General features: G+C 44.8%; 1 protein-coding gene across 27 annotated transcripts in view; it reads right to left on the reverse strand.

Moving 5' to 3' along the window:
* Positions 1-3,715: 3,715 nt before the first annotated feature.
* Positions 3,716-13,954, reverse strand: part of TPM1 (tropomyosin 1) — a 28,030-nt gene continuing 17,791 nt past the window's right edge. For 4 of the 27 annotated variants that reach the window (XM_058737497.1, XM_058737516.1, XM_058737496.1 and 1 more), the window contains 4 exons: positions 13,622-13,697; positions 13,116-13,178; positions 12,765-12,834; positions 3,716-4,618 (listed from right to left, as the gene is read on the reverse strand). In XM_058737497.1, the coding sequence (XP_058593480.1) occupies positions 4,536-4,618; positions 12,765-12,834; positions 13,116-13,178; positions 13,622-13,697 (292 nt within the window). In that variant the 3' untranslated portion in view covers positions 3,716-4,535. Of the gene's footprint in view, positions 4,619-5,042; positions 5,840-9,657; positions 9,850-11,270; positions 11,354-12,764; positions 12,835-13,115; positions 13,179-13,621; positions 13,698-13,954 lie in introns of those variants that run through there. The other 23 variants (XM_058737502.1, XM_058737518.1, XM_058737500.1 and 20 more) reach the window with 9 other exon arrangements.

Raw genomic sequence — 13,954 nt, forward strand, 5'->3', positions numbered from 1 at the left:
CCACCACACATGGCTTGTTTTGCCATCACCAGCTTTCCTCTGGAGATGTGGATTCCCAAGCCGTCCTGCCCAGCGGCTCCTCAAGAACGAACCAGGGGCAGTATTCCTACTGTCTGCTTTCCTACTCACTAGCACATCCAAATGCAGTTTGAGAAGCCAGCAACAAAAAACTGACTTTCAAAGGCCAGTGTTTTTGCTTAAAAAATGAAATCTCAATTTATTGCTTTGAAGCATTTTTTACCGGGGTGCCTGGGTGGCTCAGTCAGTTAAGTGTCCAACTTCGGCTCAGGTCATGGTCTCACGGTTCTTGAGTTCGAGCCCTGCGTGAGGCTCTGTGCTGACAACTCAGAGCCTGAAGCCTGCTTCAGATTCTGTGTCTCCCTTTCTGTCTCTCTGCCCCTCCCGTGCTAGCACTTTGCGTCTCTTTCTCTCAAAAATAAACATCAAAAAACAAAACAAAACAAAAAACCACATTCTTAACCTTCTGTGCATAGATGGTTAATGACTCTGTTACTTGAGCGTTTGTGTCTGGCCATTTGTCCAATCAAGAAACGCATTTTGAATGGCTCTTAGGTGTGAGGTACTGATTCACTGCAACGAGTGGCCTCCAGAGGAATGGTCCTGGAGGTTTTCACTCCAAAAGGAAAGAAGGTATTTTCCGTTTTCCTAAGGACCCCAAGGAAGGAGGAAAGGGGCTCCAGCTGAGGAGCAGAGAAGGGACTGGAGGTGGCGGGAGCATCATCGCAATCCACCTCGGTTAGTTCCCAGGCTCGTGGGGAAGTGAAGAAGCACGTGAAGAAACAAGCCCTCTCCCTTAAGGATCAAGAAATGACTGCTCAAATGGTGAAATTAACCGAGCTCACACAGTGAGCGGTGGGGCGGGTTTCAGAGCTTTGCCCATTTGCTTTCCAGGCCCCTCGGGAGAGCTGAACTCCATGGGATTGAACTCAAGCAGCTGAGCGGCCTTGACCAAGCCAATGAACCTCTCTAGGCCTCCTTCCGGCTCTGAATCAGCATTGCGGTTAGGGCATCAGCCTTGGCAGGCCCTGATAAGGCTGTGACTTGACTCTTTGTTCTCCACGGCCTTGGTAACAGATGGAAATAAAACTCTCACAGGCGGCTGGCACCGGTCTTATCCTCCAGGTCGATGCCCATTTGTCAAAAATTCCGCAAAAGTTGCATTCCTATTAGCGGGCCCTCAACATAGCTTCATTCATTGTTTGACACACAAAATTTATGACATCTGTTGGAGGAACAGAGCTCTGAAAACCCTCAATGTCAAAAAGTATACGTAATGGAAGGTACACTTCTTGCACCGCCTGACATCTCGAATATTTTCCCAAAACCCTCTGTCTCCAATTCTGGAAATGATGGCTCCCTGAACACCCCGGGACTTTTTGATTGGAGAATTCAGACTTTTTTTCTCCCCCTGTATGTACATCTGACTGCAGATTTTAAAACAAAATCACATCTACAAATTGTGTTGACAAGTTGAAAAAATGGCTAACATGCACTCAAATGTTTGTTCAAGTAAAAAGCCTTCCCCCCCGCCCCAGAAGGGGGGGCGGAAATCAGGCCCAAAGTATTAAATTCTGGAGGATACATACCAGCATACTCAAAAATTAGATTTTCTTTCTGCTAAGGACATCTCCAGGAGCAATAATAAGTAGAGGAATTGTTCTCTTCAATGCCAGCCTCAAAAAGCTCAGACTGTGTCCAGAAAGCAACGGTCTGCACAACTCTCATTGTAACTTTAAACATTTTTGGGAGATGCTTATTTCTTACTTGTAGCCCTTTTTCTGTGGAGAGCCACCTTGCTTTACCTGAACAAGGCATGTTTTCCAACTTCTCGTTCTGAAATCCGGGCCTGTTAATGGAATTTAGGGTATGAATCTTGAACTATTTCTCTGTACTTCATGGTTTTCTAAGCAGTGACCATACTGGCTTCCAGCCTTGGTGTTTCCACGCTGAAGAGCCCTCATCTTTCTCCTGACCTCACAGGGGCGGCGTGTTCCGGGATTATCATATTGGAACAGACCCAAAGTGAGTGCCATGTGGAGACAGGGTGTTCCCCCCATCAGAAAGATCAGGTGATAATTCTTTAAATCGGTGAATAAGTTGAATAATCAATGCCTCATTAATTATTTCAGCTGACCCCTGAAAGCCAGGGAGGAAGTTAGGCAGTAAACCACTCACTAGGGGTCATGTTGGCCAGAGAGCTGACTCCGCATACACCTTCCCTGTCTCCTCCTTCCCCAACCGTATTTGCGGCTTCGTCTGTTTCTAGCTACGTCTGGCAGTTGATCTTCTTCTGCCCTAAAGCATCTAAAACAAGTGGAAGAATCCAAACAGGGCTCTGGAGTCACACAGGCCCGAATCTGAAGCCAGGATCCCCTCCTTGTGAGCTATGGGACCGTGTGTAGTTTCACGGACTCTCCGAGCCTCGGGTTTTGTGTAAATAAAGCAGGGACCGATGTGAAGCTGAAGTAACACTCGGAAGGCACGTTAGTACAGGTTCTGGCAAGCGGTATCTCAGAAAGGAATTAATAACCATCACCATCTGGAGCAAAGTTTAGCATTGCCCCAGCCTTACCAAGTCCGGTAGCAAATCTGCTCTGCTGTGGTCCCTGGAGCACATGCGGCATGACGAGGGCGGCAGCGGCTAATGGTTATCAAGCATGTCCTGCGTTCTGTGTTACGTACTTTACTACAAAGGTGACGCATTCCAGTCCCATGTAATATCCTAGGAGCTAGGTGAGACTTTCGTCTCCACTTGATTGATGAAGAATCTCAGATTTAGGGACTTGATGCGGCTAGGCAGCTAGGAAAGGTCAAGCCAGACCTGGCACCCAAAGTGAAAGGGTGCTGGGTTCAGGAAAGGCTGCTGGGCAGAGAGGCCTTCTTGGTCTTGCTGAGGATGGGCAGGGGTGAGCCTAGGGGCGGTGAAGACGAGGGGAATTTGAGACCCAAAGAGTTTCTTTGCCTTACACACCCTTTCTGTGGAGAGAAAATACCTGGTCAAAGGACTTGAAAGAAGAGCTACAGATACACTTCATACTTTTCAATGAAAATATAATCTGTCATCCAAATCCGTTTCCGTTTATTTCCATCCTCCCATGTTTGCTTTCCAAGAGAACGTCCTTTTCCGCCCTGCAGCACAAGTTTGGCCAACTAATAGTGTTCGTAATCTTTCGTTTGCTGTGAGTCTTCAGGAGCGACCTGTGATATTTTCAGTTTCCAAGTCCAAAAAGACGAAGATGTATTGGGGTTTAGAACTCAAGACAAGTGAGAAAGCAGAAAATCACAAAGACCCTTTACAGCAATACTTTTTCGAGTCACACTGCTGGGGGACAAGGGCACACTTGGTGCATTCACTCACTATGTGTTGGTGTATGTGCCATCGCTAGGGACTTAGCTAAGACTCGAGGAAAACCTCCCGAACCACTACAGTCACTGCAAAAGCCTTTATGTATGTGCAGATATATGACCATATCATGGAGGAAGGCTTTTCTGGATGGGGTCTTTCCTGCTGGGTTCTCACTCTAACAGACCAAAAGGATGCTGCCTCGAGAGCTTCTGGAAGGGTAACACTCAGAATTCGGTTTCCCCCAATCTTTGGGATACTGTTTTAAGAAACCATTCATGAGGGAAGGTAGGTCGACCACACCATCTAAAGTTCACCAAGTAAAAACATACAAATGACAGGACCACCAAATTTAGAAAATGTCCTACAATGTGCATTTTATTCCATACCATTATACAATGTTTACATATAGTTATAACTCTTAAGAAAATGATTTTTCTTTACCAATTGTACGTAGTGCCTAAATCTTTCACTTGAACATGGAGAAATGGAGAGTGGAAGTCCACATCGAATGCTATCCTACAAGTTGTAATGAGCCGCAGGTGTGCCAATGAGAAGGCCCTAGAAGTCTTAAAAGAGCAGCGTGCCTTACAAACCCTTGGCGTTAGTGAATTCAGGCATACCAGATCCGCAGTCTCATCTCATAATAAAACTCAAGACAAAATAAATTAGTGTCGGACAGGATTCTAAATTGTACAATATTGAACGAAAGACCACAGTGGGACCTTTTGCTTAAAGTAGCACCAATCCACACCTGATTGCGTTTTCAACATTAACCTTCCTGTTGAATACATCGTTGGCACTTTGAGTGGAAATCTTTCTGCTTTAGTGAGGATTCCTAGACTGGCTGAGTATACTGTGTTGCAAAACTCTCTACTAAGTGTGGCAACGTCAATCCGGGAAATGGCACATTTAAGTCATTACGGCCCTGCCATGGGCTCGCCTTGTCTGTGTGTATGTGTGTGTGTTTTCCCCACCCCCGACCTAGCTGGTATCTTGTGGATGTTTCTGTGACAGTGTAAAAGTAAATAAAAATGCGTTTAAGGGGTTTCATGGTAAGCATGGTGTTTCAAAACAAAACAAAACAAAACAAAACAAAACAAAACAAAACAAAACAAAACAAAACGACAACAAAACGACATGAAAGAGTGTGGTCGCAGCTAAGGAGGGTTCACATGTTGTTTAACTCCAGTAAAGTCTGATCCAGCATCTGGTGCATACTAAGGTTTTCTTCTTTGGCATGAGCCACTTTCTCTGTGATGGGATTAGAAAATTAAGTCATGAATAGCTGCACTTTGGACACAGAGGCGGTTTGTACATTTAGGCAGGCAAACATCAGTCACAAACAAAGATGAGATGATTAGGACAAGGCATGCTTGTAAGATACTGCTCATTTCCAGACAAGGACCTACAAAGGGAGAAGACATCTCTGACCCAAAGGGACTAGAGGCACAGCAGGTTCTCACAGAGCAGTCAGAGGAACCTCCACCAACAGGCCACTCTGAACAGAGCACGGGTGGGGCTTGGTGAAGGTCCCCCGGCCGTATGCCACGGGGACAGCGACGGTGCTTGCAGCACTCAAGTTACTTATGGCAGACATTTCTGAGTTACAGGCAGTTAAAGATCTGGGAGCTGTGTTTAACACAGAAGACAGAGATGATATAAGTCGATATTCTGACAACTTTTAAAATGATTTATTTCTGTTGCTCATTAAAAAAAAATATCCAAGTTTCATGCACACTTCAGTAGGACATTCTCTTACTATTCTTATATTTATTATTAGCATGACATTCTCACCAGATTCCAACAACACCATTAGACGGAATAAAAGCATACCTTTTAGACAATCAGGGACTTCTGACATGAGCTCCTGTTTTCAAAAGCTATTTTGCCCAAGCATAGGTACATTTAATCAAACGCTATACCAGATATTAAGAAGTTAGGAATATGAATATGTAATAGCAATATATATATATGTTATATATTGCATCATATATAATATGTATACGTATATAGTTACACACTCCTTGGCTTTGGCTTTCTAACTTAGGCAGAACTCATTCTCTGTGGGAAACAGAAAACAATTTTTGGTCCCCATTCTGTATCAGTTCAAACAAGAAGAACTGCGATTGCTGAATTGATTGTTATAAATATTTGATCCATATACATACACATAACTTTACCATAAAAGCAGTTTTGGGTTTAAAGAGAACTTAATTATTCCAGATTATAAGAGGAAGAAAGACGCAGATGAAGCCAGCCTTTCTGCTAACTCCCTCCATGTACGATTCTGCAGAGAGCAAGTGCTGTCGGCCCTATTAGTTGAAGGCATGGCAGTCCTGGACTTCCTGCCCATGGGCTCCATTCCTAGAATTCAGCCCAAGTTCTTTCCCACTTAAGTTTAATCCTCATTCAGGGCCAGCTTTAGTTGGTTAGTTAGGCGGCGGTTTTGCTCAAGTTGCTGGTAGAGTTGATCTGTACAGGTCAGCAAGCACGTTAGCAGAAGAGAAGAGGCAGAAGGAAGACAGGTTAGCCAGACGTGGTGAAGGAGTTAACAGAGATCTCTCAGGTCACCTGCCGAGCAGCTCACCCTTACCCGGTGGTCGTCTGTCCCGTGCTCAGGAAGGATGGGTGGGAAAGGCCTGATAGACTCAGGACGAGCCAGGATTTCTCTCTTGGTGGCCAGGGAGGGAAAGGGAGTGACAGGGGCAAGAAAGAGAGAGGGGGAATGTTCCTCTTGCACCTTACTAAAACCCCTAGGTGAATGGAGCCGAATGCAGTTCCTGGCAACAGCCTGAGGAGCCAAGGCAGGGGGTCATGGTGGAGATCTTACAGTGAAACCTGAACCCGCCCATTTTGCCCACCTCTTCCAGGAACCCCTTTCACTTGCGCTCCGGGGACTGGCTCTCCTTTCAGGCAGAACCAGGAGGGCCCCCACCCCCCACCCCCCGGCTGCCTGTGCACTCAGCTCTTAAAATGCAGAACTAAGCTCCCTGTCGGTCCCCCAATCACCACCATACAGGGTGCACTCTGACCTCTCGTCGTTTTGACACAGGGTGCTACACTACTCAAACAGCACAACAAGCCCGTGTCTCCATGCACAAGTGATGTAAAATTCATTTGCCGACTTCTTGAAGAGAATGGCGTTCGTGTGTGGCGCGAGATGGAGGCGTACAGCACGGACAAGACCTCAAACATCCACAAGGCCACCGGCACAGCATCAGTTTTACACACTGGCGTCTAATCTGCTCATGCGCTAGGGAGGCCAACTACAGGTGTCAGTCTGTATCTGATGGCCCAGGGGATGCCCCCAAAATGACAAGAACCTGGCATTTACCATGAAAAGTTGGAGGAGATACGACTGGTTCAAATGACAGTGACAACCTGGACCCAGAAATTCTACCGACCGATCTCGAAAAGCTGACAATCCTAACCCCAGGGAGAATGAACCCATCCAGCCTCTGGACCCCAGGGGTGTCGGGAAATTAATCAGTTCTTATGTCAGCTTTCTCTGAGAAGTGACAGAAGATGGGGAAGATGCTAGGTTGCACTATGCTTTCTAGCTTGGAGTGTCTGCTACTTTGTCCTCTTTGCTCATCCTCATTTTCTGGATATTCAAAACGCGGTCAAATGTCACCTCCTCCAGGTAGCTCCAAACATACACCATCTAGGAGTTTGGGCTCTCTTCACTCCTCTACCTTCCAGCAAAATGGCCAGCTCATCGAGGGCAAAGAACATTTTTAGCTCAGCTCTTCACCACCTCTCCGCTGCCATCCACAGTGTCCTGCAAAGGACACATGCTTGGGGGTTGCAAATTTAAACCCCACTGGCAATATCACCGCTAATGCAGGGGGGCGATCGCCACGGGCAGGCAGGTTTGGCCAAGTTGGAATAAAAGAACTTTGGAGAAACCCTAGAGAATCCAGAAGGTCAATGTAAATTCAGCTTAAATGACAGCCGTCCCTCCACATCCCCCTCTGGGCCTGCTCCACTTCAGCTGTCATGGAACTGCCATGCCTGGGTAGACTGGGGGCAGGAACCAGAAGTGGTTTTACATTCGGAAGTATTTTCTGCTCCTGTCCTACCTCCCAGATGTCTGGAGCCTATAGTTTCCCAGACTCAGGAATGCTTTCTGTTTGGTCCAACCAGGTTCTTGAAGCAGCTGCAGCTATGGCCTGACTCTCTGAACTAGAAACCTGGACACCGGCAATTTCTTGACAGAATCAAGGTGCTATTTATCCTTTCGTGCACCCCTACCTCCTGGGGCTCTTCCAGATTTGCCTTCCCAATGCATCATTTTCCCGTTTCTCCTTGTAGAATGTACTTACACAAAGTGTGAAAGTCTCTGCAAAGTTCCCCCCCCCCCCCCAAAACAGATGTGCCTCCAGAATTAACTACACATCTGCTCAGCAGAACTTGGAGACCTGTCATTTTGTCTATAGCAGGGAGTAGGGGCACTCAGAGAAGGGCCCCCTTCTATTACTAGGAAGTTAAAAAAATATATGACAGGAATCACGGTCAAAAGCAGACCCAAGGAGCTTTAGGGGGAAAAAATCCACGAAATTATAGAAGGCTTTTTTACACTCTCAAGGGAGAGACACTGACTTCCAGATTCCAAATTTTAAAAAGTCTACTACACCAGTATTAAAATGCTTTAATTTATGGCCCTCTTAAAGAGTATTTTTTCTCTACTCTGATATCTTTGTGGAGCAATTGACAATATTTTCAGTTTGTCTACATTTGAGTATAGTGGTATATGTCAACACTCTCAGGCTAACAAAAACAGATCAAGATCACTCACATTTAAAACACAGGAGAAATAGAGCCAGACTGCTGAGCTGCAGAAATGTTGGGAATTAAGAAACAAAAATCCACATCATTTTAAAGTTCTAATTTTGCAATTTCTTTTAAAATCACTTAACCATTGGTGCGCCTGGGTGGCTCAGTTGGTTGGGCCACCGACTTCAGCGAAGGTCATGATCTCTCAGTTTTTTAGTTTGAGCCACGTGTTGGCTTTGTGCTGACAGCTCAGGGCCTGGAGCCTGCTTCAGATTCTGTCTCTCCCCCCCTCTCTACGCCTCCCCTGCTCACGCTCTTTGTCTGTCTCTCAATAATAAATAAACGTTAAAAAAATTTTTTTTTTAATCACTTAACCATTGTTTTTAAAGTAAAAATAGCGAAGCCTAAATAAAATATAACTGTATTCTGGGGCACCTGGGTGGCTCAGTCAGTTAAGCGTCTCTTGATTTCAGCGCAGGTTATGATCTCACGGTTCGTGAGTCCCAGCCCTGCGCTGGGCTCTGTGCTAACAGCATGGAGCCTGCTTGGGATATTCTCTCATTCTCTCATTCTCTCATTCTCTCTCTCTCTCTCTCATTCTCATTCTCTCTCTCTCTCTCTCTCTCTCTCTCTCTCTCTCTCTCTCCCCATTCCCCACTCACACTCTCTCAAAATAAATAAACTTAAAAAAAAAAACTAACTGTATTCTGAACAATTTCCACTAACTACACTGGCAAAAAAAGAACCAACCCTAATGGTTATACTTTAATAACAACTACAAAAGAAAAAAAAAAACTGCTATTATCACAAAGATTATGTATGCACAACTCCTCCTAAAGAATACATAAGGTCCTTACGGGCACAAAAATGAATCTTGCCTTAAATGTAACCATATGTAGAAAACTTAAGATGTCATCTCGTGATCTAAATGAAGGTGGCTAAGTAATGAACATACTTTTAAAAATCTTTAACTGTTCTTTGTGCTGTAAAGGAGGATCAACAATAATCTCAATAACATTGGATCCAAGTTCCAGTATGTGAAGTCCCAGCAGCGTGGGACGGCTGTGGAGCCTTCGGCAGAGCCTTGTGTTAGTTAGCTGCAGCCCCACGAACAGGGCCAACTCAGCATTGACACATCTAACTACACCTCTGGCAGAGGAAGGCACTGCTCAAGGCACACCTGCCACTCCAACAAGCAATGTGCCCTGTGTGGGTTCTCAGTGAGGACTATACACCAGCACCATCACAATCTCAACAAAACACCCCACTCTTTAATCTTTGGAAACCCAAACTCTGAGAGGGACCCACGCTTGAGCATTTTTTAAAAGTCCAGTGAGGAACTAGTGCTTTACCAACTTTTAATATTCATGTTCAGAATGAAAAAAAAAAAAACGGTAGCAGCCAAAACTAAGCCTCCTATGTGTGAAGCAGATTTGTAGTTTTATTTATTATTTAGTTTTGTTGAAACTGAAATGTCAATAAATAAGAAGTAAAAAGAATAGCAAACAGAAATAGCTTACACAGTGTTTATTTTACACTGAAATGAGGAGCTTCTGTACAATGGAAAGCAGTGTGCCTGGCTCTCAGGCAGGATGCTAAAAGAATGAGCCAGGTCAGATGGAGAACAGACAAACCGCAGAGCTCAGAGAGGTGGGACAGCCAGCTTGATGAAGGGGTCTCAGGAGAAGTGAAGCAAAGAAACTTATCTGCATGAGGAGAAAAGGTGGGAGAAAAAGAAAAAAAGTGGCACAATGGAAAAAAGGAAAAGCAAACTAACAGATGAGAGCAGCACTTGAAACCCAGGCAGGAAGCAGACATGCAAAACCCACTGCCAGCCGCACCTGCAGGACGATGTCCCTCCTCGCCCACCCGTGTCTAGACCCAAGGCCAGCACAGGCCCCTCTGGGTGACGGTCCCTCGTCAAGAAGGCCCACGAGTAGAATTCAAAAACAGGTTTTCAGCTAACTCACCTTTCAGAATATTTGAGCATTCTTGATGCCACAAATTTTCCCTATAGAATCACCACATTTTAGCACCAGAAAAGACCTAGAGACAGATGTTCTGATTCACCCCCGCATTTACAAACGAAGGAAGAGAGGATGGAATTCGCTCTACTTTCCATGGTGACAGTCACGTCTCTGATGGTGATGTGGAAATTCTACAGCCTGTAAGGCAGCAGGCACACATGCCACACTCTTTATGCTACCATGTTCATACATGGGTGGGTCTGAAATTTCCAGAGCTTACGTGGAATTCAGCGCTATATTATTAGAATGAAGAGAACGCTCTGTGGAACACTCCACGTTAGAATTTAGAGAGGCAGAAGAAGTGTAATGCTTAGGTTGGGTTAGCAATACGTGGATTAGTTGTGTATGATCGAAGTTCGCACGTGAACAAGGTAGCTACTCTCTCACTGCCTCACACAGTTAAAGGTGAGCCATTAACTGCTTAACTCATACTGTGTAATCGGTGTCTTGTATCCCAATTCTTTGACACCAGCTGTGGTGTTCACTGTGAATATTTCAATGCCGTTTATTTAAACACAGAAAATTAAAGCCTCGGTTATTCAGCAGAGGAACCATTTCTCTCCAGAATTCTTACAGGTGAGGAAGAGATCATCTCTCAACCATTCCCTAGGCTGTACTGGATCAATCTCCTCTCAGATCCTCAGTAACCAGACACTTGAGGGTTCCTTAAGTGTATATTTCTTTTACCAAAAATGATCCTATTGTATTTAATCGAATCTCGGGAAACCGATCTTTGATATTCCCGGGGAAGCTCCTGCACCACTGCGTAGCCTTCTAGTTTTACTTGAGCCTCGTTTAATTTCCTAAAAGGGTAGTGCTCAAGCCATTTGTATTTCAGTTCACTGCTTGGTGGGGACAATCTAGCTCAGAGATCATGAAATGAACACATTCTGAAGGGAAAATGATGTGTATAGACTGACTTAATCTACTCGGCTCTTCTATTAGTAGAATGTGAGCAGACAATAACTATCCTAGATTATGCAGAGAGAGCAAACAGAAAGGTGTGAAGATGGAGATTCTGGAGGTACAGAAGGCAGCAGTGGTGAGTTTATCATATTAGCGTGAGGGCACGGATGTGAGCAGGCAGGGTGGATCAACATTTACATGGAAGTCATATCGTTGAGAGCGTGGTCCAGCTCCTCGCTGATGGCTTTGTACTTCAGTTTCTGAGCGTACAGCTCGTCTATGACCAGGAAGTGGAAGGCAGAGGTGCAAGGGCATGGAGAGTGATCAAGAGATGGAGGGTGAGCGAGGGTGGCACGGACACCATCCCCACACAGCAGCAAGAAAAGGGCAATGCATGAAGGAAGTGATGCCGCAGCAGGTGGCCAATGCAGGAGGCGTGCGTTTTGTTTTTAAATGAATTGAAACAAAAACAAAAAGAACAAAACCCATTAGAAAATAAAACAAGAGAGACTCAATATGAAAAATCATAACAAATAGGATTGGTTTCTCAGTAAATCATGTTACACCCTGAATACAACCACAGAAGGCCGTCTCCTGGGTAGGTAATAGAATAGCTTTCCTTTCTATAGCTATATTTTAATTCCACTGGAGTAGTCAGCCATCTGCAACTCTCAACAGTGGAAAAAATTCCCAAGGGCAGTGTTTTGGAAGGACAATTTGTGACTCTGTAATCCTTATCTGGCTCTGCCTTCAAGCCACTGACTTCCTGACCAAACCGGACCACTGGGATGTCGGTTTCTTAGTGTCCTGTGAGCTACTCCTTTGGTCTTCTCACTAACCTACCCTGTTACTGCCCCACGAGGTTTGAAAAGCGAGGACAGCCACACGTTTATGGTGGGGCTCTTGCCAAGTCTGCAATTTAGATTTTGTAGTGATGAAGGTTTCACGCTTTGCTGCACTTTGGCAGACTGTTTTACAACCACCTGTCATTCTCCCTTCTCCACTAGCTTGGATGCCTTCACCAGCCCCTTCTGCCTTTCTTGTATATTCTATGCATTCTCCTTTCTTTCCTTTTCATAGCTGACCCTTCACGAGCCTCAGAGTTCAACATTTAGGATTTCTGTGAGACAAAGGCAGGTGTTACTAAAACAAAAACCTAAATATCTTAGGGGAGAAAGGCTTGAACATAATCTCAAAACACAATGTCCTATTACCCCCACCCCCCCCCTTCAGAATATAGAGCATTTACCAAAACATTAAGGACTTAAAACCACAAGAACCCAACTGTTACATTGAATTCACACTTGGAAGATGAGTTGTGTCTAAAAATGAATCCATGCCACTCTGACAATTAGGAGGTATCAATAAGCAGAGAATACACTAAGTCATTCTCACCTAACAACAACAAATAAACCTGCCCCACTTCTGCACAGTGTGAAGGAAAGCTGGATGGCATCTGCCCTTCCAAAGAGACGTGCCTCATCTGGTGGCTAACAGTCATCTGGAGAGCAGAGGACTCAGGTCCAAGAGTTTAAGAGCCACAGAATGAAAACCCCAAAGGACAGGCAGGAAGAAGGTGCAAGAGCAAAGAAGTATATCCAGGAGGATGCACTTGGATTGGCGAAGTGTTCCGCCAGGTCAGTTTTCAACCATAAGGACTAAATTAAAAACAAAACTTAAGATCTTACCTTCTAAGTCATCAATGCTTTTCTCCAATTTAGTTACTGACCTCTCCGCAAACTCAGCCCGAGTCTCAGCCTGTAACGATTCCATTTATTTTAGTCAAAATCGGGAGGTTTTACATTTCTAGGAGCTACAAATACAGGGAAAACTAGAGAATCAAAATCAAGCACAGCACCCATAAAACGGGTCTGAACACTTCAGTCAGTCACTAGCACAGCGCACTAACTCCAACACCACCTTTGAATATTCCTGACTTGGATCACCATACTTTTGAAACGAAGAAACCCTGACCAGCTTTATACAAATGGACTCATTTAAAATCCAGTTGGCTTCCTCTAAAACACTCATAGTATTACCTCCTTCAGCTTGTCAGAAAGGACCTTGATCTCTTCCTCATATTTGTCTTCCTTCTGCGAGTACTGTAATTAGAAAGAGCGTTCCAGATGTCAGGCTACAGCTCACTCTATACTCAGGTCTTCTAATACAAAGAAAGCGCCAGCCCAGCCAACAGATGTTGAGGATCCCTTAGGAGGTAACGGAGCCTCTGGTATCAAATGGCACACTACAATACATTCTCTGTTTTCCTGCCTATTGTTTTACATGGGATAAGAACAAGATAACTTAGCCATGTGGCACTTGGTTTAAATTGAATTGTTATAGACGAGTCACATACTCGACATAAAAGATGTTCTCTATTAAAAAAGAGAATCTGTTATCCAATAACCATCAGGAAATCACCTCAAAATCATGCCATTTGCTAAACAATATGCTTTCGTCAGCAGGGCCTCAGAAGAGAAAAAGGATGGGTCTTTCGAGCAGCTCTTAAAAGATGCTTCTCCCCCACACCATGCTCCTGGCCTACCTTCTCAGCCTGAGCCTCCAGTGACTTCAAGTTGTTCGTCACAGTTTTCAATTCTTCTTCAAGCTCGGCACATTTGCTAATGTTTTCGATCAGAGGCAGAAAGGGTGGGAGACAAGCCCAAGGAAGGAGGAGAGAAAAAGGAGAGGGATGGGAAAAAATGAAAACCGAGTCCCAGAGAACAAAGGGCTGCCTTAAAGTAGCCAAATCATCAGGTATTACTCAATTGTGCCGAGGACACTGCCTCCTTAAACTTGCGCCAGCAGAAAGGCAGGGTGACAAAAATCCATTAATTTTGGAGTATGATAATTTGGCTTCTTTTTGGCTGCACCAAAG

This window comes from Neofelis nebulosa, chromosome 7, assembly GCF_028018385.1.
Source record: "Neofelis nebulosa isolate mNeoNeb1 chromosome 7, mNeoNeb1.pri, whole genome shotgun sequence".
Taxonomy (NCBI): Eukaryota; Metazoa; Chordata; class Mammalia; order Carnivora; family Felidae; genus Neofelis; species Neofelis nebulosa.